Source organism: Bos grunniens, chromosome 5 (genome assembly GCF_055505025.1).
Source record: "Bos grunniens cultivar Pamir isolate PY7600 chromosome 5, Bosgru_T2T1.0, whole genome shotgun sequence".
Lineage (NCBI taxonomy): Eukaryota > Metazoa > Chordata > Mammalia > Artiodactyla > Bovidae > Bos > Bos grunniens.
The window spans coordinates 89,384,936-89,411,262 of record NC_141169.1 but is presented as its reverse complement, the minus strand read 5'-3'; the positions used below and the strand labels follow the sequence as shown (position 1 = coordinate 89,411,262).

Below are 26,327 nucleotides of genomic sequence, written 5' to 3'. Positions count from 1 at the left end.
GAGAAATAAACCTCAACAAGAGTGAAGTATAGATTACTTTCATTAAAAAATGCCACTCACTATTTTGGGGCATGAGGGCTTCTTTTTAGAAACCCGAAAAAGTTATCTTTTAAAGTTATTCCACAATTTTCAGTGGCAGTTAACAAAAATAACAGAACAACTTTTATCAGGGAAGGAAAAATAGTTACTCAATAAATTCATTTACTTATGTATTGGCTGCAGCACACAGTGTGTGGGATCACAGCTCCCTGACCAGGGATCAACTCTGTGCCTCCTACATTAGAAGTCAGTGTCTTAACCGATGGACCACCAGCAAAGCTCCAATTACTCTTAATAGTTGTTGTTGTTTAGCTGCTAAGTCCTGACGACTATTTGCAACCCCATTGACTGTGCCCACCAGGCTCCTCTGTCCATAGGATTTCCCAGGTAAGAATACTGGAGTGGGTTCCCATTTCCTTCTCTAGGGGATCTTCCCAACCCAGGGATCAAACCCACATCTCTTGCATTGGCAGGTGGATTCTTTTCCACTGAGCCACCTGCAAAGCCCAACAGAGCTGATGAAGCTTTTAACAGAGTTGAGGAGTATTATGCAAAGGAGGCACCACAAGTTGGCTCTCCCTCTTATGAGTCTGGTAAAAGGAGTTGGTCCCACAGCATTTGGTTCTTTCCCACACATTTCTATGTCTGGGGAAAGAGCTCTTGGTATCCTGGTGGCCACCGCCACACTGGGGGGTCTTGAAATGAACAATGGGTAAAAGACATACAAGTAAACAGAAAAGCATTCAATGAATGCAGAAAAGCAGAAATCAGGTGAGATAACATAATTTTTTGGTGAAAATATACAAATTATGCTCAAGAAATCTTCCAGCTGTCAACTAACTGTGACCACCCATCAGTACAGAGAAAAATAGTCTTCAGCGTAGGCAAGGGTCTGCTTTTCCCCCTTTTAACCTGCCTTTTTAAAGGGAGCAAGAAGCTCTTTCTCCCCATCTTTTCAGTGAGAAAATTCTTGAAAATGTTATAAAATCGTTTTTCAAGTTAGCCAATTTTCTCAAGTCTCCCTGTAGGTAACTCCAGGGCAGAAGGAATCACAGAGTTCACCGGGAAAGTGAAAGTGCTATCTCTTTACTTAAGCCCAGTTTACAGAAGCAGAGCCTTGATGGGGAATCCTTTCCAGCTACCTTGAGAAAGCTGCACTTCACAGGGTGCTCCTTCTAATATTTTTATTTACTTGTTTGGCTGTGCTGGGTCTGTGATGCAACAGGCAAGATCTTTGACCTTCATTGCAGAACACAAAATGTTTAGTTGTGGCATGCAAACTCTTAGTTGCAGAATATGGGATCTAGTTCCCAGAATGGAGATCGAACCTGGGTCCCCTGCATTCGGAGCATGGAGTCTTAGCCACTGGACCACCAGGGAAGTCCCAAGGATATACTTTCTCCCATGCATCATTCACAAAACCAGAAGCACAGGCAAGCACTTCACACATAACTCCTATGACTCAACTGTTAAAAACTTAAGTAATTATTGAGCGATGCTCTCTTCAGGGCAGGTAGGGGACACCATGTGTTTGGTACTTTAAGGACAGTTACAGAACATCTCCAAGGAACAGTGAAATTGGTCCTTAGGACAGAGGTAAATCTGGGTACAGGTTTTCTCTCATACTTACAGCTACTGTGACAATGGTGTGGTCTGCAAAAGCTGTCAAGGCCACTTTCTGCCTGACCACTCTCTCTGGTGCATTGATACATTTGAAAATATATGCAAATGCCTCATTTGTATTGAGCACAACAGAAGAACCCAGTTGAGCTGATTTGTATAATAACACCTTGTAGTTAGTTCCCTCCCCCATCCCTCCCCTTTAATCTGCATTCTTCTTGCCTTACTGTGGGGGAGGTGGCTAAGATAACTACCAGAGAATGGGATACTTGGCAGGGTAGCTCCTGATGTTTACTTGTTGGTCATCACCAAAGTGGAAAAGAGGCCATTCTTGAGAGCAAGCAAGTTTGGAACAGTATCACACTCTACTAATATACCCTCAGATAAGACTAAAACAAGGCCTGCATCCAGAATAGAGGAGACACGGTGCTGGAGAGAAAAGAAAAATGGAAAGGAAAGAAGAGAATCAGCAAGAGGGAAATGTCCAAGCAATTCATTTTAAAAAGAATTTTGTTAAATTTTAAGCCTGTCAGTAAGAACCCATCCATCTGCAAAGAGAAAGAGACAAAACCATGGCCTCTTTGCAGTAACTTGTAATGGGCATTACAAACACTTAAGCAAGTTTTCAATTTGATTGGGGCTATCTAAAAATCAGAGAAAGTATCTACTCGTATCTCATGGCCTTCTTTTTGCAAACGGCTGAGTAAACAGGAACACAGAAATTAAGTGTAAATAGTATCAGCAATCAAACTGATGAATTTTAGTTCTGAAACTGATCATCATACAATTCGATTATTCAAAAAAGAATCATCCCATATGAACTACCGTCTGTATCTGGTGAAATAGTACAGGCCATGACCTGCTGGAATTCTGAAATTTAGAATGCTCTTTCATTGTAAACTAGGAGAGGAAGGTAGAGCAGACAGCTTGGGGAAAAAAGAGTGTAATGGCATTCAAAGCATAGCATTTTTTTTTTTGCACGGATGCAGAAATATTAGCAGAGAAATATATGATTCAACATAAGTATACTTTTAATTGCCCCCAAATAAAGAATACTGAATCTTCAAACAGCAACCAAAGAGGAGTAAACCAACACTGTCTCCTATACTTACAGCTATTGTAACAACGGTGCGATCTGCAAAAGCTGTCATGACCACTTTCTGCAAAATGTTTTCCTGCCAAAAAATAAATAGAATCTGAATTTTCTCTGGACTCCTTTCTGTTGCCAAAGTATTTTGTCCCCAAGAACAATGCTTCAACATGCCCAGTCTCTTCTGAGAATTCTCACTCCTGTTTTCTGCAGAAGGTCTAACAGGGAGCAGTGCCCAGCAGGGAGCTCAGGCTGGGTCCTGTAGTGTCTTCAAAATGCAAAGAAAACTCGGTTGATCAACTAGGAATGACTGATAGATTTATTGCCAGGAAAATGAATGAGGAAAATGAAACCAAATGGGTGGAGAAATGCTCACTTAAGGTTATTCCACAAAAAGGATGTATTCAAAACCAATAAAACCCTAAAACAGTGTTAAGTTTGGGGTCAGAAAAGGAGAAAATAAAATACATGCCAAAAATTTGTATTTTGACCCATAAAAGTACATTCCTGGCAGGAACTGTTTTTATTCCCACCACAAACCATTGTTGTTGTTCAGTCGCCAAGTCACGTCTGACTCTGCGACCCCATGAACTGCAGCATGCCAGGCTTCCTGTCCTTCACTATCTCCGAGTTTGCTCAAACTCATGTCTATTGAGTCAGTGATGCCATTCAACTATCTCATATTCTGTCGTCCCCTTCTCCTCTTGCCCTCCAACTTTCCCAGCATTGGGGTCTTTTCCAGTGACTTGGCTCTTCGCATCAGGTGGCCAAAATATTGGAGCTTCAGCATCAGTCCTTCCAATGAATATTCAGGGGTGATTTCCTTTAGGATTGACTGGTTTGATGTCCTTGCTGTCCAAGGGACTCTCAAGAGTTTTCTCCAGCACCACAGTTTGAAAACATTAATTCTTCAGTGCTAAGCCTTCTTTATGGTCCAAATTGTTATTATATTTTAAAAGATATCAGGGATAAAGATTCTTCCTCTCTCCTCAATAAAAAGGCTCAATTACTTAAATCTTTATGTGAAGTTGTTATTTCTTCCAATCACATGGCTTATTGCCAATTAATTCATTCTTATTCTCCCCTTTTCTCTCTCTCATTTCTATTGAGGCAGTACTATCCTTATAATAACTCACAATATTATAAGAACTTAGTAATTAATACTAATTTTAATGTAGTTACATTTAGTGAAATGGCTTCATTAGAAACAACTTCATTGCTTTAAATTATCTTAACTTGGAGAAGATATATAACTTGTTATAGATACTTTAACTGCACTCTATGCTAGGTCGCTCAGTCTGATTCTTTGCGACTCTATGGGCTGTAGCCCACCAGCCTCCTTCTGTCCATGCGATTTTCCAGGCAAGAATACTGGAGTGGGTTGCCATTTCCTCCTCCAGGGGATCTTCTCTACCCAGGTATCAAACTCGCATGTCTTTTGTCTCTTCATTACATGTGGATTCTTTACTATTGAGCCACTGGGGGAAGCCCAGTTTAACTAATTAGTCTTACTTAATACAAAGAAGGACAGGGAAGCCTGGTGTGCTGCAGTTCATGGGATCACAAAGTGTCGGACACAACTTAGTGACTGAACAAAAACAACAACAATACAAAGAAATGATGTCAAATTAACATCTCCCTATATAATTGGCTCTTAATAGTCTTGAAGCTGTTTCACCTTTTTGGATAGTTTTATTCAATCTAAAGTATACAGCAAGAAAATAAATAAGATTTTTTTTTGTCCTTTCTGATGCCAAACTTTTAATATCAAGTTCACTTTTATAAGAACAACATTAATAGATAGCTCATAACATTTGCAGTTCATTGCGTCATTTTCCCCACTCAGTCACAACCTTCCAAACAGATCCTTCTTGGGCATATTTGACACTTTTAAAATTTTTAATTTTCATTTTATATTGGAGTACAGTTGATTTGTAACGTTGTATTAGTTTCAAGTATACAGCTAAGTGATTCAGTTATACATATACATATATCCATTCTTTTTCAGATTTTTTTCCCTTTTTAGGTTATTACAGAATACTGAGTAGAGTTCCCTGTGTTATACAGTAGGTGAGTAGAGTTCCCTGTGTTATACAGTAGGTCCTTTTTGATTATCTGTTTTATATATAGTAGTGTGTATATGTTAATCCTAAACTCCTAATTTATCCCTCCCCTTATTTGACACTTCTAAATGATCTCTTTCAAAAGGTAAAGTTTCTGCCTTATTACCATCAATACATTGAGAGGGCCATTATTAATTCTAGCCAGTATTAATTTTAGTGAATCCCTCTTCAAATTGCATTAGAAGATGATTGGTTTTGATTATCAATAGATTCTATTAAACAGTGATTTGCATATTTCATTTTAGAACTTCCATGACAACACACCTGAATACTTGAATACAGCAGTCTCATCAACTGAGCCCTGGAATTTTACTCTCATGAGGATTAATCAAAAAGTGATGGCAAATTTATTTGATGCTTATTGGACAACAGGAGCTTCTTTAAAACAAGAGTCAAGTCTCCTTTATTGAAATTCTCAATGTGCTATATACCACTGGTTGATCAATGAGGTAGCTGAGAAGACACTGAAAACAATAGTCCTGAGGATATTCAGAACCCAGTCAGGAAAAATAAATTGTAATTTTTGCATGCATTTCTTTGACTCATCAATTGAAAGCAGCTTAGATGATGCACTCACTGTGGCCATGTCGATGGAAGCCGTTGCTTCATCCATGATGAGAATACTGCTTTTGCGGACAAAGGCCCTGGCAAGGCAGAACAGCTGTCTCTGTCCAACGCTAAAATTCTCCCCACCTTCAGTGACAACTGCATCTAAATAAAAAAAAAGCAAAGACTTCACTAAAGAAATGATATTAACGTTTTCCTTAGGCAACATAGTGGAAAACACATTATGTCCTATAAAAACCTATTGATGTCACTTTGAACTGGTGCAAGGATTTCATTTTGGAAAAAAGCAAAGAGAAACTTTACTTGGGGAAAATGAAGATGATCCTGGGCCATCTTATGTCTGACAATAGGTGGTAAATTGTCTCCTTATAGTAGGACATAAAGTACTGTTAAACATTTTAAAGACTGGAAGACCTTCGAGATGATTTAATTATCTGATGTAATTATCCAAGGCCCAGAGAAATAAAATGACTTGCCCAAGATGACACAGCTAACTGGTAGTAGAGCTTAGTGAGAAACAGAATGTTCTCAATTCCAATACTTATTCTCTTTCCATTATATCGTCCCCTTGGACTCTAAGCTCCAAGTTGGTAAGGATTTATTAATGAATCCCCAGTATTTATCACCCAGCATCTGACATAGTAGCTGAAAAGAAAACCTTGTTGTGTGGATAAGTGAGTTATGTCCTCATTACAGTTTCCTTTTTTTGGGTTTTCAACCACATTTTGTAAACTACTGCTGTGAGTTTAGCTTAAATTCTATTTCCAAAATGATCTATTTTATTAGGATTCAAACACACTGTAGTAGGGCTCCGAGGGGCAATTTCTATTGATTATTGTCTCACTGCTTCAAATTCTTATAATTTCTCATGCTTCGGGGCTACGCATCTATTCTCCAAATTTTAATGTATATAATAAATAAAAAGGAAGCATGAAATGATGAATGTTATTCACTAGAGCTGGTCTGAACCAGATCATTAGCAAACCATTGATGAAATCTTTATTAAGACAATGAGCATAAACAACATTCAATTACAGAGTATAAATATAATTCTTTGTAATAAACAGTGTAATAACAGTGTAAAACAGTGTAATAACAGCTTACACTGTTCCATAATTTCCAAATACTATGCCCACAATTCAAAACAGGTACATGCAGGTCTCATATTAGTGAGGAAAACTATATACATATAATGATCTTTCCAAGTACTAATGGGGGAAGGGCAGAGTCTGAAAATCACTAGGGGAAAAAGGTCTACAAGCATTACCTCAAGTAGACTTTTCAATTTTTCAAGTGCTTGCTGGACTTTACAGAGGAGACATCAAAAATTATTATGGGAAAGTTCATCCAGACCTCTGGAATTATTCCCATTGTCTGACATTGGCAAGGTCAGTAAAACTATCCTTAAAGACATGCTGTCTCCACTTTGTGGGATGTCTTTTCCTTTGGACTGAATTATAATCATAAAAGGTATTGTTTTTGAGTAGGCCCCACTTCCCAAATAAGCTAACAAATAAATATAATTTATTCTGTAGGTTGATAAACTAAATGGCAACAATACAATCAATTTGGCAACTACACATTAAGCATTAAAATTAGAATATCAACCATTATCTTTCTGATGCTTTCTTAAATGAGTTTAGACTTTAAGGAAACAGAAGTCCAAAACTTTCATGAATGAAAGACTATATCTTGAACTCTCCCTTGTTTAATTAATCATGTTTTTCTTTCATTATTCATGTTGTTCTTTTGTTTTTGTTATCAATTATTTACCGGAAATTACACTACGTGGCAAATAGATGGGGAAACAGTGGCTGACTTTATTTTTGGGGGCTCTAAAATCACTGCAGATGGTGACTGCAGCCATGAAATTAAAAGACGCTTATTCCTTGGAAGGAAAGTTATGACCAACCTAGACAGTATATTAAAAAGCAGAGAATTACTTTGCTAACAAAGTTCCGTCTAGTCAAGGCTATTGTTTTTCCAGTAGTCATGTATGGATGTGAAAGTTGGGCTATAAAGAAAGCTGAGAACTGAAGAATTGATGCTTTTGAACTGTGGTGTTGGAGAAGACTCTTGAGAGTCCCTCAGACTGCAAGGAGATCCAACCAGTCCATCCTAAAGATCAGTCCTGGGTGTTCATTGGAAGGATTGATGCTGAAGCTGAAGTTCCAATACTTTGGCCACCTGATGTGAAGAGCTGACTCACTGGAAAAGGCCCTGTTGCTGGGAAAGATTAAAGGCAGGAGGAGAAGGGGATGACAGAGGATGAGATGGTTGGATGGCATCACCGACTTAATAGACATGAGTTTGAGTAAACTCCGGAAGTTGAGTAGACAGGGAGGCCTGGCATGCTGCTGTCAATGGGGTCACAAAGAGTCGGACATGACTGGGTGACTGAACTGAACTGATGCTACCTCTGGGACTAAATTCATATCAGGGATCTAGAAAGACTCCATATGCCATGGAGCAACTAAGCCCATGTCCCACAACTACTGAGTCTGTGCTCTACAGCCTGAGAGCTGTGGCTGCCGAAGTCCCCGCACTCTAAGGTCTGTACTCCACAAGAGAAGCCACTGCAGTGAGAAGCTGGAGAACCACAACGAGAGAATAGCACCCACTTGCCACAACTAGAGAAAAGTCTGTGCAGAAACAAAGACTCAGCACAGCCAAAAATCAACAAAAATAAATATAAGGAGCTTTAGTGCTAGAATTATGTAATTCTAGAATAAAATGTAGATATGTAGAATTCATTGCATATATAAAAAAATTAATGCATCATTTAGAAGATATACCTAGACCTCCTGGTAGGGATTTGACCATGTTCTTCAACTGAGCAATTTCAAGAGCTTCCCAGAGTCTGTCATCCGTGCATTTGCATTCTGGATCTAAATTAAATCTGTAGGGAAAAAAATCAGTTAGTGAATAAATTTTTAAAATGACTGTTTAATGTGTGCTTGCTTATTGCTGTTCTTCCCTAAAGATGGAAATCCTATTTGTTTTGGTTATTGCTGTATGCCCAGGATCTACAACAGTGCTTAGGATAGAACAGGCATTCACTTCATGCCTTAATATTCTTAAATTTATTAAAAAATTTTTTTATTGGAGTATAGTTGCTTTACAATGTTGTTAGATTCTGCAAAGTGAATTTACTATATGTATATGTATATATCCCTTCTTTTTCAGATTAACTTCTCATTTAGATCACCACAGAGAACTGAGTAGAGAAAAATCGTAATTCCCAAAGATACATGCACCCCAATGTTCACTGCAGGACTATTTACAATATCCAGAACATGGAAGCAATCTAAATGTCCATCAACAAAGAAATGGATAAAGAACATGTGGCACATATACACAATGGAATATTACTCAGCCATAAAAAGGAACGAAATTGTGTCATTTCCAGAGACTCTGATGGGCCTAGAGACTTGGACAGAGTAAAGTGAGTCATATTATGTTCAATGTAACTTGAATAGTATCTAGCTAATTATCCGTACAGAACTAATGTTAAATACGTAAATCTATATGGAAATATACAGTGCTATTTCAGATGAGTTATGCTGTATCAACTAAAATAACAGAATTCATAATATATTCAAAGATAGAGATTTCTATCATATTGCGAAATAATCTGGTACACCTAGAAGTTTTAACTGAAGTAATTTTACAATGTGGCTCAGATCATGAACTCCTTATTACAAAATTCAGGCTTAAATTGAAGAAAGTCTTCCTGATAGCTCAGTTGGTAAAGAATCTGCCTGCAATGCAGGAGACCCCGGTTCGATTCCTGGGTCAGGAAGATCCACTGGAGAAGGGATAGGCTACCCACTCCAGTATTCTTGGGCTTCTGTTGTGGCTCAGCTGGTAAAGAATCTGCCTGCAGTGCGGGAGACCTGGGTTCGATTCCTGGGTTAGGAAGATCCCCTGGAGAAGGGAAAGGCTACCACTCCAGTATTCTGGCCTGGAGAATTCCATGGACTGTGTAGTCCATGGCATCGCAAAGAGTCGGACACAACTGAGTGACTTTCACTCACTTCACTTACTTCTTCAGGGAAAAATGCTAGACCATTTAGGTATGACCTAAATCAAATCCCTTATGATTTTATAGTGCAGGTGACAAAGAGATTCAAGAGATTAGATCTGGTAGACAGAGTGCCTGAAGAACTATGGACAGAGGTTTGTAACACTGTACAGGAGGCAGTGACCAAATCATCTCCAAGAAATAAATGCAAAGCAAAATGGTTGTCTGAGGAGGCCTTACAAATAGCTGAGAAATGAAGAGAAATGAAAGGAAAAGGAGAAAGGGGAAGATATACTTAACTGAATGCTAAGTTCCAAAGAACAGCAAGCAGAGATAAGGAAGCGTTTTTAAGTGAATAATGCAAATAAAGGAAAACAATAGAATGGGAAAGACTGGCAATCTCTTCAAGAAAATTAGAGATACCAAGGGAACATTTCATGCAAAGATGGGCACAATAAAGGACAGAAATGGCAAGGACCCAACAGAAGCAGAAGAGATTAAGAAAAGGTGGCAAGAATATACAGAAGAACTTTATAAAAAAATTCTTAATGACTCAGATAACCAATAAGGTGTGGTCGCTCACCTAGAGCCAGACATCCTGGAGTGTGAAATTAAATGGGCCTTAGGAAGCATTACTATGAACAAAGCTAGTGGAGGTGATGGAATTCCAGCTGAGCTATTTCAAATCCTAGAAGATGATGCTGTGAAAGTGCTGCACTCAATATGCCAGCAAATTTGGAAAACTCAGCAATGACCACAGGACTGGAAAAAGGTCAGTTTTCATTCCAATCCCAAAGAAAGACAATGCAAAAGAATGTTCTGTACAGTTGTGCTCATTTCACATGCCAGCAAGGTAATGCTCAAAATCCTTCAAGCTAGGCTTTGACAGGACATGAACTGAGAAATTCCAGATGTACGAGCTGGATTTAGAAAAGGCAGAGGAACCACAGATCAAATTGTCAACATCCGCTGGATTATAGAGAAAGCAAGGGAATTCAAGGAAAACATCTGCTTCATTGACTATGTCACAATAAACTGTGAAAAATTCTTAAAAAGATAGGAATACCAGACCACTTTACCTGCCTCCTGAGAAGCCTGTATGCAAGTCAAGAAGCAACAGGTATAACGAGACACGGAACAACGGACTTATGCAAAACTGAGAAAGGAGTACATCAAGACTGTATATTGTCACTCTACTTATTTAACTGACATGCAGAGTACATCATGCAAAATGATGGGCTGGATGAATCACAAGCTGGAATCAAGACTATTGGGAGAAATGTTAACAATGTCAGATATGCAGATGATAACACCCTTATGGCAGAAAATGAAAAGGAACTAAAGAGCATCATAATCAGGGTTAAAAAGGAGAGTGAAAAAGCTTGCTTAAATCTCAACATTCAAAAAACTAAGATCAGAACATCTAATCCCATCACTTTGTGTCAAATAGATGGGGAAAAAGTGTAAACAGTGGCAGATTTTATTTTCTTGGGCTCCAAAAATTACTGCAGATGGTGACTGCAGCCATGAAATTAAAAGACATTTGCTTTTTGGAAGGAAAGCTATGACAAACCTAGACAGCATATTAAAAAGCAGAGACATCACTTTGCCAACAAAGTCAAATGTATAGTTTTTTCCAGTAGTCATGTATAGACGTGAAAGTTGGACCATAAAGAAAGCTGAGTGCTGAAGGACTGATGCTTTCGAATTGTGGTGCTAGAGAAGGCACTTGAGAGTCCCTTGGATTGCAAGGAGCTCAAACCAGTCAATCCTAAAAGAAATCAACCCTGAATATTCATTGGAAGGACTGAAGCTGAAGCTTCAATACTTTGGTCACCTGATGTGAAGAGCTGACTCAGCGGAAAATACCCTGAGGCTGGAAAGATTGCAGGCAAAAGAAGAGAGAGGCAGAGGATGAAATAGTTGGATGGCATCACCGACTCAATGGACTAGAATTTGAGAAAACTCTGGGAGATAGTGGAGGACAAAGGAGCCTGGAGCGCTACTGTCCATGGGGTCACAAAGAGTCGGACAGAATTTAGCAACTAAATAACAATTTTATGATTAAATACTGAACAATCTTACATACGTTTTCTCTTTGAGACAAGGAATATTTAGGAAAAGGTGATAAATACTTTGCAATGAAGTAGATGGAGTAGAGGAGCAAGAGAGAAAAGAGACTGGATGGAATGATAGATATGACCTGATGGACAGTAACAGTGGACTCTAGAGTCAGACAAACTTTATTCGGGATGGCAGTTCTACCCCCAACTAAATGTATGAACGTGGCTAAGCCACAGCTTCTCTGAGATTCAAAACCCTCATCTGAAAAATGGGGACAAATAATATAAACACTAGAGCAGTGCTGTGAGGACTCAGCAAAGAGTAGATACCTCCATTCTCTTTCTCTCTTTTCTTTCATGAGAAACTGCAAACCAGGCATGGAGAAGAATGTGGCAGCTTCTTCAGAGCAATTTTGGTGGAAAGAAAAATTGTGAGGGGTGGAAGAGAATCAAGGTATTTACCAAACTTAGTATCTGTTGAGCTCAAATTAGACACACAAGAGGCAGGCAGGGCATCTGTAGGGTGGACACCTCAGAAATGTCTGCCAAGAACAGAGGGAAGGGTGGTGTTTGTGGAGTTGAACAGAAGAGATGAACTTTGGGGGGAGGACATAAAAGATGGGTATGAGTTTGAGCAAACTCCAGGAGATGGTGAAGGACAGGGAAGCCTAGCATGCTGCAGTCCATGAGGTCACAAAGAGTTAGACATGACTGAACGACTGAGCAACAACAACAAAGGATGGGCTTCTTTAGGTTAATCCAGCCATTCTAAGTGCCTCAATCCAAACTGTGGGACAGAACATTTGACCTCATCATCCTGGTGACGACCTTTCACACCTACCTGAAAAGCAACTCTGAGAAAAACCCTCCTATGAGCCAAAGGGTAAATACTGAGGCACATGAGTTTCTGTTGAATACATTACCTACCGGATAGAACCGCTGAAGAGTATGGGATCCTGCAGAATGATTGAAAGCCTAGAACGTAGTGTGTGCAGTGGCAATTTGGAAATGTCTATCCCATCAATGACAATCTTTCCTGTTAAAGAAAAACAAAAATGGCAAGCCTGTCATAAAACCACAAGTAAAATAATATTGGTTTACCAATTGGAAGTGCTTTCCTAGTTCAGGATTGAAATTCAGAAGATGATGCTTTCCATATAAGTATGATCATGATATGCCTCTAAGAAAAATAGGTATTTTGGCGATATTTTCTTTCTTATGTATTATATTTTCTCCTAAAGGGATTTCCACTTTTTACTGTTTATGTGGTTCATACAAACCAAAGGTACTCTTTTCCCTCAGTGGTCTTCTTTACAGTATTCCTTTATACTGTTCTCAGCTCTATTTTCCTTCATAGGACATTCTATTATACACATTTATTGATCTTTTGGGGGCTTCCCTGGTAGCTCAGTTGGTAAAGAATCTGCCTGCAATGCAGGAGACCTAGGTTCAGTCTCTGGGTGGGGAAGATCGCCTGGAGAAGGAAATGGCAACCCACTCCAGTATTCTTGACTGGAAAATCCCATGGACAGAGGAGCCTGGCAGGCTACAATGGGGTTGCAAAGAGTCAGACATGACTTAGCGACTAAACCACCACCATAGATCTTTTTAATTGTGTGGCTCAGACAGTAAAGAATTCGCCTGTAATGCGGGAGACCTGGGTTCGATCCCTGGGTTGGGAAGATCCTCTGGAGGAGGGCATGGCAAGCCACTCCAGTATTCTTGCCTAGAGTATCCCCATGGACAGAGGAGTCTAGAGCTACAGTTCATGGCGTCACAAAGAGTCGGACACAACTGAGTGACTAAGCACAGCACTCTCCCCAAACTAGAATATCAGGTTATTGAAGATGGGCAATTTTGTCTGTCTTATTCACTCGTTTATTTATTTACTTATATATTTCAAAAATCGTTTTACTTTGTAGTGGGGTATAGCTGATTAACAATATTGTGTTATATTTATTTGTTTTTAATATTTGTTTTCATTTATTTTTTGGCCACACCAAGTGACATTCTGGCTCTCAGTTCTCTGGCCAGGGACGGGAACTGTGCCCTCTGTAATGGAAGTTCAGATGCTTAACCACTGGACTGTCCATGTTAGTCGCTCAGTCATGTCCCACTCTTTGCAACTCTTTGCAACTGTAGACTGCCAGCCTCCTCTGTCCATGGAATTCTCCAGGCAAGAATACTGGAATGCATTGCTATTCCCTTCTCCAGGGGGTCTTCCTGATCCAGGGATCGAACCCAGGTCTCCTGCATTGCAGGCAGATTTTTTACCATCTGAGCCACCAGGGAAGCCCCAAGAAGAAAGGCTTCTCTGACCAGGAAACAAACCTGGGCCACAATGGTGAGGGCGTCTATTTCTAACCACTAGACCACCATCAGAGAAATCTCTTTGCTCATTTATTGATTGAGGAGTACAGTACAGTACAAGTAAGAAAGAAAATTCTATGACATAGGTATCAACTCTTAATAAATTTCACTGTACATGAACTTGTGCAATCTTGATGACTCTTCCTTACCTTGATAGCTTTAGTTTATGGTCTTGTTTTGTGCAAAGATAATATTGCTCTATGAGACAAGCATGCTAAGCGAAGGATGGCAGTTAGAGGCCCTTTGCTGGATTTAGATTCAAGAGCAGGTAAGGTGATTAGCTTAAACTTTCTTCTGGGTATAATATATTATCTATTAAAACCTCAATCGCTTAATGGTATTAAAAAGATAATCAGTCATCATAGTCCTCATGGGAGCTGAAATGATGTTTCTGAACTCATGAGACTATGGTTAATCTAATATGTTCCATCATAGTGACAGTTTTTTAATGAAAAGTTTCAATCAACTGTCTTGGATCCTGTAATTGGATTATAATGCAAATCCCACAGAAAATCCTTAAAGGATCTGTGTATTATTACCAGTCATGGCAAGAGCAAGCTGCTCATCTAGAGGTGGATAGCTATCTCTTTGCTAAATCTAAGTCCCAAACCCTTCAGTGACCACAGTTCAACTTTGTTGTTCATAAACTGACCTCTTTATTTCACTGAGTTGTTGTGTAGATTAAATAATGTAACCTGTCAAGTATAATAAAAATGTAAAGTACTATCACTATTATCACAATGATGAGAGATAATAATATTTAAGCAATTCTCGAGCTGATGGCTCCCCTTTCATTCAAGATGGCGTATGTGCTGGCCTATTTATAGGTCACTAAATAGACTAAATAATGTGACATATTTTTTCTAAAACAAATATTAGATTACTTCCATGTATGATACTATTAATAATTTTGCAGATGAATAAATATTTTTGTATATTGTCAGCGTGTCCTTGGCACTTTATTAGCAACAGTCACCTCTTCCCAAAACATCCAACATCATTAAACCACGTTATTAAGCAGATGATAATAAGAGTCATACACTAAAATTAAAATGTAGCTTATTTATCTCCTTTTTTCCTTTAATGGAAAGAAATGTGCTTTTAGTTTGTAGGAAATTAGACAGTCTTTTTCTCTCTTCCTTCTTGAAATGCCACTTCCATCTGCTGCTCTTCATAATGAGTGGCTTTGTTTTCATTTTACTAATTTAATAAAATTCTTTAACAATAATTTCTAGAGCTGAGTTTAGGGCTAATAATTTTATTTCTCCAGTTCCTTTTTTTCTTTACTCCTAAACTGTTTGTCTGGGATACATACATGCTCAGTTGTGTCTAACTCTTCGTGACCCCTTAGACTATAGCCTGCCAAACTCCTCTGTCCATGGGATTCTCCAGGCAAACAATGCTGGAGTGGGTTGCCATTTCCACCTCCAGGGGATCAGGGATCAAACCCATGTCTCCTGCATCTCCTTGCATTGGCAGGAAGATTCTTTACCACTGAGCCACCCAAGAAGCCCATTTATCTGGAATACCTGCCTCAAACCATGGTATGTAGGACACAATAGTAGTTGTAGTAGTAGTAATGCGTGCTCAGTCATGACAGACTCTTTGCAACCCCATGGATTGTAGCCCACCAGGCTCCTCTGTCCATGGGATTTTCCAGGCAAGAATACTGAAGTCATTCTAAATATATTTTATTATTGCAGGACTAGGTAAGTAGATAGCATATTTAAAAGGAGAGACATTACTTTGCCAACAAAGGTCCGTCTAGTCAAGGCTATGGTTTTTCCTGTGGTCATGTATGGATGTGAGAGTTGGACTGTGAAGAAAGCTGAGTGCCGAAAAATTGATGCTTTTGAACTGTGGTGTTGGAGAATTCTCTTGAGAGTCCCTTGGACTGCAAGGAGATCCAACCAGTCCATTCTAAAGGAGATCAGTACTGGGTGTTCTTTGGAAGGACTGATACTAAAGCTGAAAATCCAATACTTTGGCCACCTCATGTGAAGAGTTGACTCACTGGAAAAGATCCTGATGCTGGGAGGGATTGGGGGCAGGAGGAGAAGGGGATGACAGAGGATGAGATGGCTGGATGGCATCACCGACTTGATGGACATGAGTTTGAGTAAACTCCAGGAGTTGGTGATGGACAGGGAGGCCTGGCATGCTGCAATTCATGGGGTCACAGAGTTGGACACAACTGAGTGACTGAACTGAACTGAACTAAGTAGACATTGCTTTTTTTTTTTTTAAAGGAAGAGTATCACATGGCTAATGAAAAAGTTTAGTTAGTAACTCACCATCAAATATATCCACCATTCTGAAGAAAGCCAGAGATAATGATGACTTTCCACTGCCAGTGCGACCACATATGCCCACCTAAGAAAGCAACTGTCACTCAGAGAAAAGAGGACTCAGACAAAAGAAAAAAGTAGGCATAGCATTTTTAACTTAGATAAGACACCATGATAAAACTGCAACTCTATTTAAACAGTTACATTAAAATTGTCGTTCTCCTCTCAGGTCTCCTTTCTGAGTTATCATTATTGAGATAACACAGGATCTTCATCAAGTCTTCATCAACTGTTTTTTATTTCTATGCGGTTGTGCGTTTTACCTCTGTGGCTTCATTTTTCCATTTAGTGTATCATTGACCTAATAAACAAGTACTCCACTTTGTCTCAGAAGTGATGATTTTATTATATAACAAGAAGTAAAATGAGTCCATTTTTCTGCACACTTGCTCTTTTTACAATAACTAAAATAAATCATTGTGAGGCCAGAGCTAGTACAAACACAAAGGTTCTCAAGGGGACATCTGGAATGGTCATGAGCCAAAAGCTAGAAATTTTGAAAAACATGCCCGTTGTTCACTTTTCTGATCTTCATGGGAGATGAATGAATGGCAATACAGTTTAGAGAACGTATACTTTATCTGGATCCACTCTCTCCCTTTTCTCTTTTATGCACATAATTTGACCTATAAAGTGTAAGGAATATAATGGGAGCCCAGTGAGAAGATCCTTGGCTGACATGTCTAAGGAGCTCAAGTGGCAATGGGGTGGTTCCATCTGAGGTTCTGTATGAATTACATCAAATGACAGTGAACTCCATACCTTCTGCCCAGGTTTGATGTAAGCCTTGACATGCTTAAGAACAGGCTTTAGGTTATTTTCATATCTGACACACAGATCATGAATCTTGATCTCCCCTTCCTGAGGCCAATGTTCTGGAACTTGAGAAGGATCTGGAGGGTGGAGATGGAGTACAGGAAGAGAGACAGAGAGACACAGAAAGAGGCAGAAAGAAAAGCACACATACTTATATACATTTGTACATACACACATAATCATTGTTTCCTAAATTTACGGTCATACTAAACCTACTTCTGGGTTTAAAATTTCTTTAATTAAAAGATTATATTTATTTATTTGGATTTTGGCTGCATCTGGTGGCTTGAAATATCTTCGTTCCCCAAACAGGGACTGAACCCTGGCCCTTGGCAGTGAGAGCATGGAGCCCTATGCTCCATGGCCAGTGGTTTCACTGGCCATGGAACCACTGGCCCACTAGGGAATTCCCATATGGGTTTTTTTCTTTTAATTAACATTACATTCAGAGTAAAAGTCTCTTGATTAAGAACTTTAAAAATAGTTTTTGTGTGTTTGTTTTGGAGCATTAACGGGCATCACGTCTCTCAGCACTCTATTGCTCAATTCTATTCCTGGTGGTTCATCTGTCAATGAATTCATTTGTTCAGTCAGCTGGTCCTCAAACATTTGAGTGATTCAGATGTGAGAGGTGTTATGCAGGGAGCTGAGAGGGAAGACATGCCTCGAGGTGCTCAGTGTGTCCCAGGGGACCGCATGCAAGTAAGTCAGCCCCTATAGGACTGCACGCAGAATCACATGATGGAGGCTGACCCAAGGTGTTCTGGGAGCAGAGATGGTGGCAGCCCAGGAGTTCCAGCAGGGTTTCAAGAGGAGGTGGTGCCTGAGATGGATCTTAAAGGATAAGAGGTGGGGAAATTTATTTCATATATATATATATATATAGAGAGAGAGAGAGAGAGAGAGAGAGAGAGAGAAGAACAAAGATAAAAAGAAAGCATAGCATGTTGGTATGGCCAGAGTGAAAGGTATGTAGGTGGATAATGAAAGATGAGATTAGACAGGTGAGGAAAGATTGACTAATGAATGGTTGCATGTCCTTGAAGAGCTGAAGAGGTAATGAAGGATTTAGGCAACAGAATGCATATTAGGCATGAGATTTGCAGTTAAGGAAGATTATTCTGTCCTCAGTATTGAATTTCCTGCCAGTTTTATTCTAGCAAGGCTAAGAATCTTGGTTATTTTAAGATCTAAGCTCCTTGGCATCTAAATTAATAAGCTCTTGAGAAAAAGAATACAATAGTTCATAGTTGAGGTTGGTAATTAGTATAATAAAATCCAAGTATCTTTATGCCATTGCATGTGTGCTCAGTCGTGACTGACTGTGACCCCATGGACTGCAGCCCGTCAGGCTCCTCTGTCCATGGGATTTTCCAGGCAAGAATACTGGAGTGTTGCCACTTCCTCCTCAAGGGGATCTTCCCGACCCAGGGATTGAACCCAAGCCTCCAGAGGCTTCTGCATTGGCAGGCGGATTCCTTACCACTATGCCACCTGGGAAGCAAGTTTCTTTATAATTCTCTCTAAATATTACTAGGTAAATCTATTTGGACTCTGGTTGTATCTAAGATTTTTTCAGGCCTAAATAATCACATCTTTTCAGATGCAGTTGTAGCTTATCAGGCAAAGTCAAGATGAGAGAGGATTCTCTGGCTATTGAAATGGAAAACAAAAGCAAAAATGACAATGTGCCTGACACACAACTAATATTCTTAAATAACTATTTAGGTGAAACACCATAATATTCAGAACAATACCCATGGTTCCTTCATAGTTCTCAGACTCCATAGTCAGGAAACTGTTCACTTTCTTCACTGCGCCCATCTGGACCTCCACATCAGCCAAGTTCCTCACGACCCAATTCAAATAATTGGTTATCTGTGTCAGGTGACAAAAACAATGAGCACATAGCAAATAAAGTAACAGTTTTTGTGAACACTGGATATCAGGGGATAGGATGACTTGGACTGTTCACGTGGGTACAGTTCATAAACACTACAGGTTATCAGAGATCAGAGAGGATGTCATGGGCTAATGCTGGCAAAGGAGGCATTGGCTCTTCTTCAATGGTCCTCTAATGTCATTGATTTGTGGACTGTCCTGACTTCCTTGCCCAGTGGATAGTTGTGTGCTTCCACTTACCTCATTTATATTCACATGGGAGTTGAAGTGAAAGTGAAGTGAAAGTCACTCAGTTGTGTCCGACTCTTTGTGACCACATGGACTATACAATCCATAAAGTTCTCCAGGCCAGAACACTGGAGTGGGTAGCCTTTCCCTTCTTCAGGGGCTCTTCCCAACCCAGAGATCAAACCCAGGTCTCCTGCATTGCAGGCGGATTCTTTACCAGCTGAGCCACAAGGGAAGCCCAAGAATACTGGAGTGGGTAGCCTATGCCTTCTCCAGCAGATCTCCCTGACCCAGGAATTGAACCAGAGTCTCCTAAATTGCAGGCAGATTCTTTACCAACTGAGCTATCAGGGAAGCTCACAGGGGAGTTAGTGTTCTTAAATGGGTGGTGAGCAACTCAGGACAAGAATCCCAAACAACCTTGGGAGAACTCTGACCACAGTGCTTGAGGAGTTTCTAAAAATTGGTTCAAAATGTCAGAAATGAATCCATGCCATCCTAAAATGCCGGGTTTAGGCCCAAATCTACTATTATCTGCAGGCTATCATCTTGTTATGAATTTCTAACTAGTCCTCTAACATCCACGAATAAGAGTTGATGATAACTACGGAAAGTACCTCAAGTGCGGTACAAAGAGAGAGAGGTTTTCATCCATACTTACCGTAAGTGCATACAGAAGACCTAAGCCCACCAATCCGGAATTGGAAGACCCACTAATGGATGCAATAGATGCAGTGAGGACAATGCAAGCACCCAGATAATCCTAAAAAAGAGTGAGAAAAAATGTTAAAAGATTTTCCCTAAGTTCTTAAAACCAAGGATCCCGATCAACCCGGGTGATCACTAACAGAATAGACATTACTCATGGTGTGTCCTGTGAGGTTTCAGAACAAGGTTACAGAAGGTAGGGAAGAATAATAACTCACAGTCTTAGGGCTGCACGGGAAGTGATGCAAGGCTCTGATTATATCTGAAAGCAGATAATTCTTTCAGAGATGGTAACTACCTGGTCAGAAATCAAGCTGCAATTTTTGGCATGACCAGGATCAGATGAAATATTTTCTTTCTTTCTTTCTTTTTTTCTTTTCTACTGCATTTTACCAGACAAGCATTATTTTTAACTTAACTTTCTACCTTGAATTTCATGTGCACTTATACCAGGGTTGGGATTAGCTCTCTTATATGCTAATTCAAGGCCTTTGCAGAAATTTGTATCTAGTTAGCTTGTTAGGATTTGTATCAATATCTGAACTTTTTGTCAATATGGACTCAGAGTCTGGGACATTAAATCTAAAGATTGCATAGAAATAGGAGTAAGTGTAATTTTTCTCTCTTAATTAGAAATATGAACATGTCTTAAAATATCTGAATTAATTATGACTCAGTGATAAACTTTTTCCAGAAAATTTAAAAATTAATTAAGGTAAACCTTTAAACTCAAAGGAGAGATGGGGGGCACCTGTCTACTTTCTACACCTTCTTCCTCCTCCATTTCCCAACATTCTTAGGCATTGTTATATCTTATCCTTTGAAAAAGAAATTTCTTTTTTTTTTTAGATTTGAATATCAGGAGATTTATTTCAGCGCTGTTATTATTGGAAAAAATTGGAAAAAAAAAGGAAATTTTCCTACTATGTGAAAGTTGCTCAGTTGTGTCCGACTCTTTTAGATCCCATGTACTATACAGCCCATGGAATTCCTTAGGCCAGAATACTGGAGTAGGTAGACTTTCCCTTCTCCAGGGGATCTTCCCAACCCAGGGATCAGACCCAGGTCTCCTGAATTGCAGGCAGATTCTTTACCAGATGAGCTACCAGGGAAGCCCTAGAATACCTATACCAGGGAAGCATAGAATGAATAAATAAATCATCATACAGACATGTGATGGTATTGTATATTTTGCTGTGATTAAAAATAATGTTTTAAACATTTTAATAATGAAAAATGGTCATCATTTTACATCAAATAAAAAATGCCAGGCATAAAACATGCAGCAGGATTTTTAAATTATAAAACATTATATAAATTTTATGTGTTTACTTTTTATTTATTTCTTAAAGATAATATAAATGTTAACAAAATGTTAATGGAATTGTCCATAGTCAATAGAATCATTAAAATTTGTCAGGCTGATGTGTCACATATGCCAGAAGCAGGTCAAATTTCAGGCATGAACACTTTCTAGAATTATTTCAAGTCTCATCTTACTGGTGATGATCTTTAGCAAGATACACCTCTGATACCTTAAAAAAAAAACTAGTAATTAGGTAAGAAGACTTTAATGACCGTAATAGAGTGGTTAACATGCTGAAATCAAGAATGGTTTCTCAAATCAGCTCACATGTGTGCATCCCAGCATCTATTTTCTTTTAAGATTTCTTTTTTGATGTGGACCATTTAAAAAGTCTTTATTAAACTTTTTACAATATCACTTGCCTTTTATGTTTTGGTTTTTTAACTATGAGTCACGTGGGATCTTAGTTCCCTGAACAGGGATCGAACCCACATCTCCTGCACTAGAAGGTGAGGTTTTAACCACTGGACAGCCAGGGAAGTCCCTCTGCAATTTTTAAATTAGCACCAAAGATCAACTTGTTGGGGAGCAATCAATGATCCCAGCCTTGGAATCACAGGTCTGGGTTCAAATGATGCCTTTGTCAATTACCAGCTAATACATTTAGATGAGTCAGTTTCTTCTTTGAAACTCAGTTTCTTCTTTGGAAAATAGAAATAGTACCTAATTTACAGGGATTTTGAAAGGAATAATAAAAAAAATCAGTTAGATTTTCCCACTTCCATGTAACAGGATGTCCTTTTCCCTTCTGGATGATTTTCAAATGTTTGAAGCAAGCTTAAGAGCTTATGTGCATCATAAAACATCAAAGGTTAAAACAGGCACTAAAATTTAATTCTGTCATGATTCCCATGGTCTTTACAAAGAATAAAGAAAGAAATCATGAGATTTAATCCCTCGAGGCAGCAAATTCCATAAAGTTAGTAAATATTCCTTTGATAGCTCCTTCCGTTGTATCCAGTGTATTCATTTATTAACAGCTTGTCACCAATCAGACCCCCCTTTATTTGAAGCAACAACTATATGAATGTAGAATCTAACCAGCCTGGGCTGCTTTTTTATATATTATAAATACCAATGTGTTCCCCTAAATACTTCTAAAATATTTACGACAATATGAATTTTTCCTTCCCACTCTCTCGTTCAAGTTAATACTTTTAACATTATGCTATAAATTTGTTATTCCCAATATTAGCTTTTCTAAAGAGACTCATAAAGAGTTTATGTGATAAGTCTCAGAAAGTAAGTTAGCACTAGGAGATACTTCCAGCAAGATGCTCCCAGCATGATACAAAGAAATATTCCAGTCTGTGTCTGAGAAATTACTGTGGGCAACATACAGTTTAAGACAGGGGGCCCCAATTTCTAGTATTTTAAGGCTGATAATATGAGGTAGACCTGATGTAATAATAATAGAAATAGAGTGCAGAGTAAATGTAATGCGCTTGAATCATCCCTAAACCACCCCCCCCCCCCGTTCCCTGGTTCATGGAAAAATTGCTTTCCATGAAACTGGTCCCTGGTGTCAGAAAGTTTGGGGACCCCTGCTTCAAGGGCTTGAAACAATATATGTTTTTATTAGTTTCTATTCTCCACTTCCTCCCAGATGACCTCAGAAGGGCCTCATGCATTCATCCATCTTTCCATTCATTCAATGGTCTTTTAAAGGTATATATAACTTCCCTGTTTAGAATATCAATGCCTTCTTATTGCACTTGCAATAAATTCAGACTCTGATGAATTACAAAGCCGCAGATGATGCAAAGTCTGGGTTCTAGACCTTGCCTCCTCTGCCCTTATCTGAGATTCCGTTTCTACTCCTTCACCGTGCTCCAATCATGCTGGTCTTCCTGTCTTCGGTCAGATAAACTGGGACCTGGGACCCTTTACTGCAGTGCCTGAACCTGAACAAACGAATCCTTCAGCAAGAGAGTACAAAGAAACTGAAAGGGACTAAAAATAACGGCACACACGCGCCACTGGGGTCATGACTTACAATAAGATACAAAAAGGCTGCAAATCAACTGCCATTTCTAAGGTGCCAGGAACAGAAGCATGGTACTGTGTATGATCCCTGCACACAGCACCATCAAAGGGGTGGGCAAACCACTTAAGCTACTCTTCCTCCTCAACCCCCCAATTCACCCCTACATTCAACCTATTTAAGGAATCAGCACTCCCTGAAATGTTAAGGTGGAGTGTTAAACCACTGGACTGCCAGGTAAGTGCCCAAGGCATAGCTTTTTGAAGTACATAATAGAGCAGATTTTTCAGGGAATGAATCCATTGCCAAATTCCACAATCTAGTAAATTCAAATAGAAGTAAGAATTTAAAAACCAGTATGTCTGCCGTTTGTGGCAGTAGTGGTAAAGAACCTGCCTGCCAATGCAGGAGACATTAGAGACTCAGGTTCAGTTCGTAGGTCAGGAAGATCCCCTGAGAGGAGGGCATGGCAACGCACTCCAGTATTCTTGCCTGGAGAATCCCTTGAACAGAGGGAGTCTGGTGGGCTACGGTCCACAGGGTCATGAAGAGTCGGACACGACTGAAGCAACTTAGTGCACAGGCACAGGTCTGCAGTTTAGTATCTAAAACAAAGTTATTTCATTTTTCATAAAAATATTTTTTATCATTTTCTTTTTTTTTAAAGTGCTATTTGTGTTGTCTTTTAGTTATATCAATGAGATACTTTCCAGTTCATTCCTGGATTACCACCCCCTGCTCAATAATGTTTTTTTTTTCTAAGAAACTGGAGATTTTTTAGAGGCATTTGATCAGAATTTTACCTCATCTGAATAAGAGAGGAAGCCCCTTTGTGCATGTTTATCAAGAAATCTCATAGCAAAATAACTAAATTCCAATAGCTTCCCTTCCAATAGTACTGTAATAGTAACAGGCATGTGAAATTGCTGGGTAATATAAGAGTTTATGTTAGTTGCCCATTTCCACTTCCTTTACCATTAAACTTTAGTTTAATGAATTATACAGTGACTGTACCTTTCCACACCTCCTTTCCTTTCCACTGCAAACATGTGAACAACAAAATGGCTTAAAAGCACTAAGAAAGGACAAGCAGATCATCTGAATTCACTCACATGCCAGCAGCACATGTCCTCCCATTAAGGCTTTCTATGTCCTACCCAATCAATTCACTGAAGAAAATACTTTCGGTCATAATGATACAATGGAAAGAGAGAGTCTGCTTAGGAAACAGAAGCTACTACACATGTGACTTTCCATTCTTAAAGAGGGCCCAACCATAGGACATTTGTATTAGTGATAAATTAAAACTTCCATTGAGTTTGGGAATTCAACACTCCCCTCCAGAAGGGAAGCCTTTGATCCCCAGGTCAAAAGAGAGGTCTCTGGTCAGATTTCCAATGATTCAATGACCTCTATCTCTTTGTGGGATTATAGTGAAAATAATAATTTTCCATAAAACAACCTTATAAGTAGTTAATAGGAATACCATCTCTCCCTTTTTTCATAGTCTTCAGAAATCCATGTCTAAAAACAAGAAGTCGGTGTTTATGGTTCCACGGAGTGTCTGGGTCTTCACATGACAAGATGAACACGCACCTGTCTATAATGGAGTTGTAAGCACTCAAAACAGCTCTGTACTGTTTCACAAAATAGACTCTCATACAAGTTCACCCTGAAGATTAGTTTCACTTTAGCCTGTTGATTCTAAAAACTTTTTTTCTTTTTTGGCTTCTTGATGTGATTTCTCTTTTATCCTTTCACCACACAGCAAGACAAAGCCTTGGAAAGACACCCTTTAGATAGAGTTACACAATTTTTGCAAATGGAAACACCAATGCCAAAGAACTGGAACTGTTTAGTGCAGAGGGATGAACAGAAAATGCTGTGCTGAACAAAAGAACGTAAGCATCATTCAAAGGTTAGGCTGCAGTGACACCCTGCACATGACTGTGGTCCACTTCACTTGGCACCAGAGGAGAAACACTCCCCTCCCCTGCCAAAGCAACCTGGGTGGCCACAGTCTGGCTACTTTCCTACCAGCCAAATTATTCTTTTAGGTTCTTGTCCTTTTCTGAGGCCTGTGTGCTGTGACCTTTATTCCCCCCTCCCCAATTCAGAATAAGTATGAAATGAACACGGTGGGCAGGCTACATCTTCCATGGCTGACACTCTTCAGCCAGAAAAAGGGAATACTTTGTAATTGTCTTATGTGTGTTAGTCACTCAGTCATGTCTGATTCCTACAGACCCTATGGGCTGTAGCCCACCAGGCTCCTCTATCTATGGGGAGTCTCAAGAATACTGGAGTGGGTTGTCATGCCCTCCTTCAGGGGATCTTCCTGACCCAGGGATCGAACCAAGGTCTCCTGCATTGCAGGCAGATTCTTTACCCACTGAGCCACCAGGGAAGCCTCTGTAATTGCCTTAACACTTATTTAGCATGACCAGAAAAAGAAATGAAAGCCATATATTGAAAAAAAATATATAATAAAACTTGGATGGGGCTCAGGAATCTTTCCGAATTCAAAAAAGGTATTTTTATCCTTTTATCCCTTACTTCTCTTGGAGATCGTCTGTCCACAGAATTCAGTGGCATTGCTCCAGAAAACTAAAATTGAGAATGAGGAAAAAAGGAAAAACAGTCACGGGAAACTATGATAAGCTTTCTCCTCTTTCTCTCCATGGAGGTCATTTAGCAAAATGACCTCAGTCATCAGTTGTGTCCCACTCTTTGCGATCCCATGGACTGTGGCACTTCTGTGGCAGGCTTCCCTGTTCCTCACTATCTCGCAAGCTGCTCAAACTCATGGCCATTGAGTCAGTGATGCCATCCAACCATCTCAACTTCTGTGGCTCCCTTCTACTCCTGTCCTCAATCTTTCCTAGCATCAGGGTCTTTTCCAAAGAGCTGACTCTTTGCATTAGGTGGCCAAAGTATTGGAGCTTCAGCTTCAGCATCAGTCCTTCCAAAAAATATTCAGGAGTTATTTCCTTTAGGATTGACTGGCTTGATCTTCTTGCTATCCAAGGGACTGTCAAGAATCTTCTCCAGCAGCACAGTTCAAAAGTACCACAATTCT

At 39.4% G+C, this 26,327-nt stretch overlaps 1 protein-coding gene across 6 annotated transcripts in view; it reads right to left on the bottom strand.

Moving 5' to 3' along the window:
- Window positions 1-26,327, bottom strand: part of ABCC9 (ATP binding cassette subfamily C member 9) — a 156,531-nt gene that overhangs the window by 5,511 nt on the left and 124,693 nt on the right. For 3 of the 6 annotated variants that reach the window (XM_086401801.1, XM_086401803.1, XM_086401806.1), the window contains 8 exons: window positions 19,852-19,953; window positions 18,818-18,938; window positions 17,007-17,137; window positions 16,191-16,269; window positions 12,454-12,562; window positions 8,235-8,338; window positions 5,450-5,583; window positions 2,772-2,834 (listed from right to left, as the gene is read on the bottom strand). In XM_086401801.1, coding sequence (XP_086257927.1) covers window positions 2,772-2,834; window positions 5,450-5,583; window positions 8,235-8,338; window positions 12,454-12,562; window positions 16,191-16,269; window positions 17,007-17,137; window positions 18,818-18,938; window positions 19,852-19,953 — 843 coding nt within the window. Of the gene's footprint in view, window positions 1-1,913; window positions 2,089-2,771; window positions 2,835-5,449; window positions 5,584-8,234; window positions 8,339-12,453; window positions 12,563-16,190; window positions 16,270-17,006; window positions 17,138-18,817; window positions 18,939-19,851; window positions 19,954-26,327 lie in introns of all 6 variants that reach the window. The other 3 variants (XM_086401802.1, XM_086401804.1, XM_086401805.1) reach the window with 2 other exon arrangements.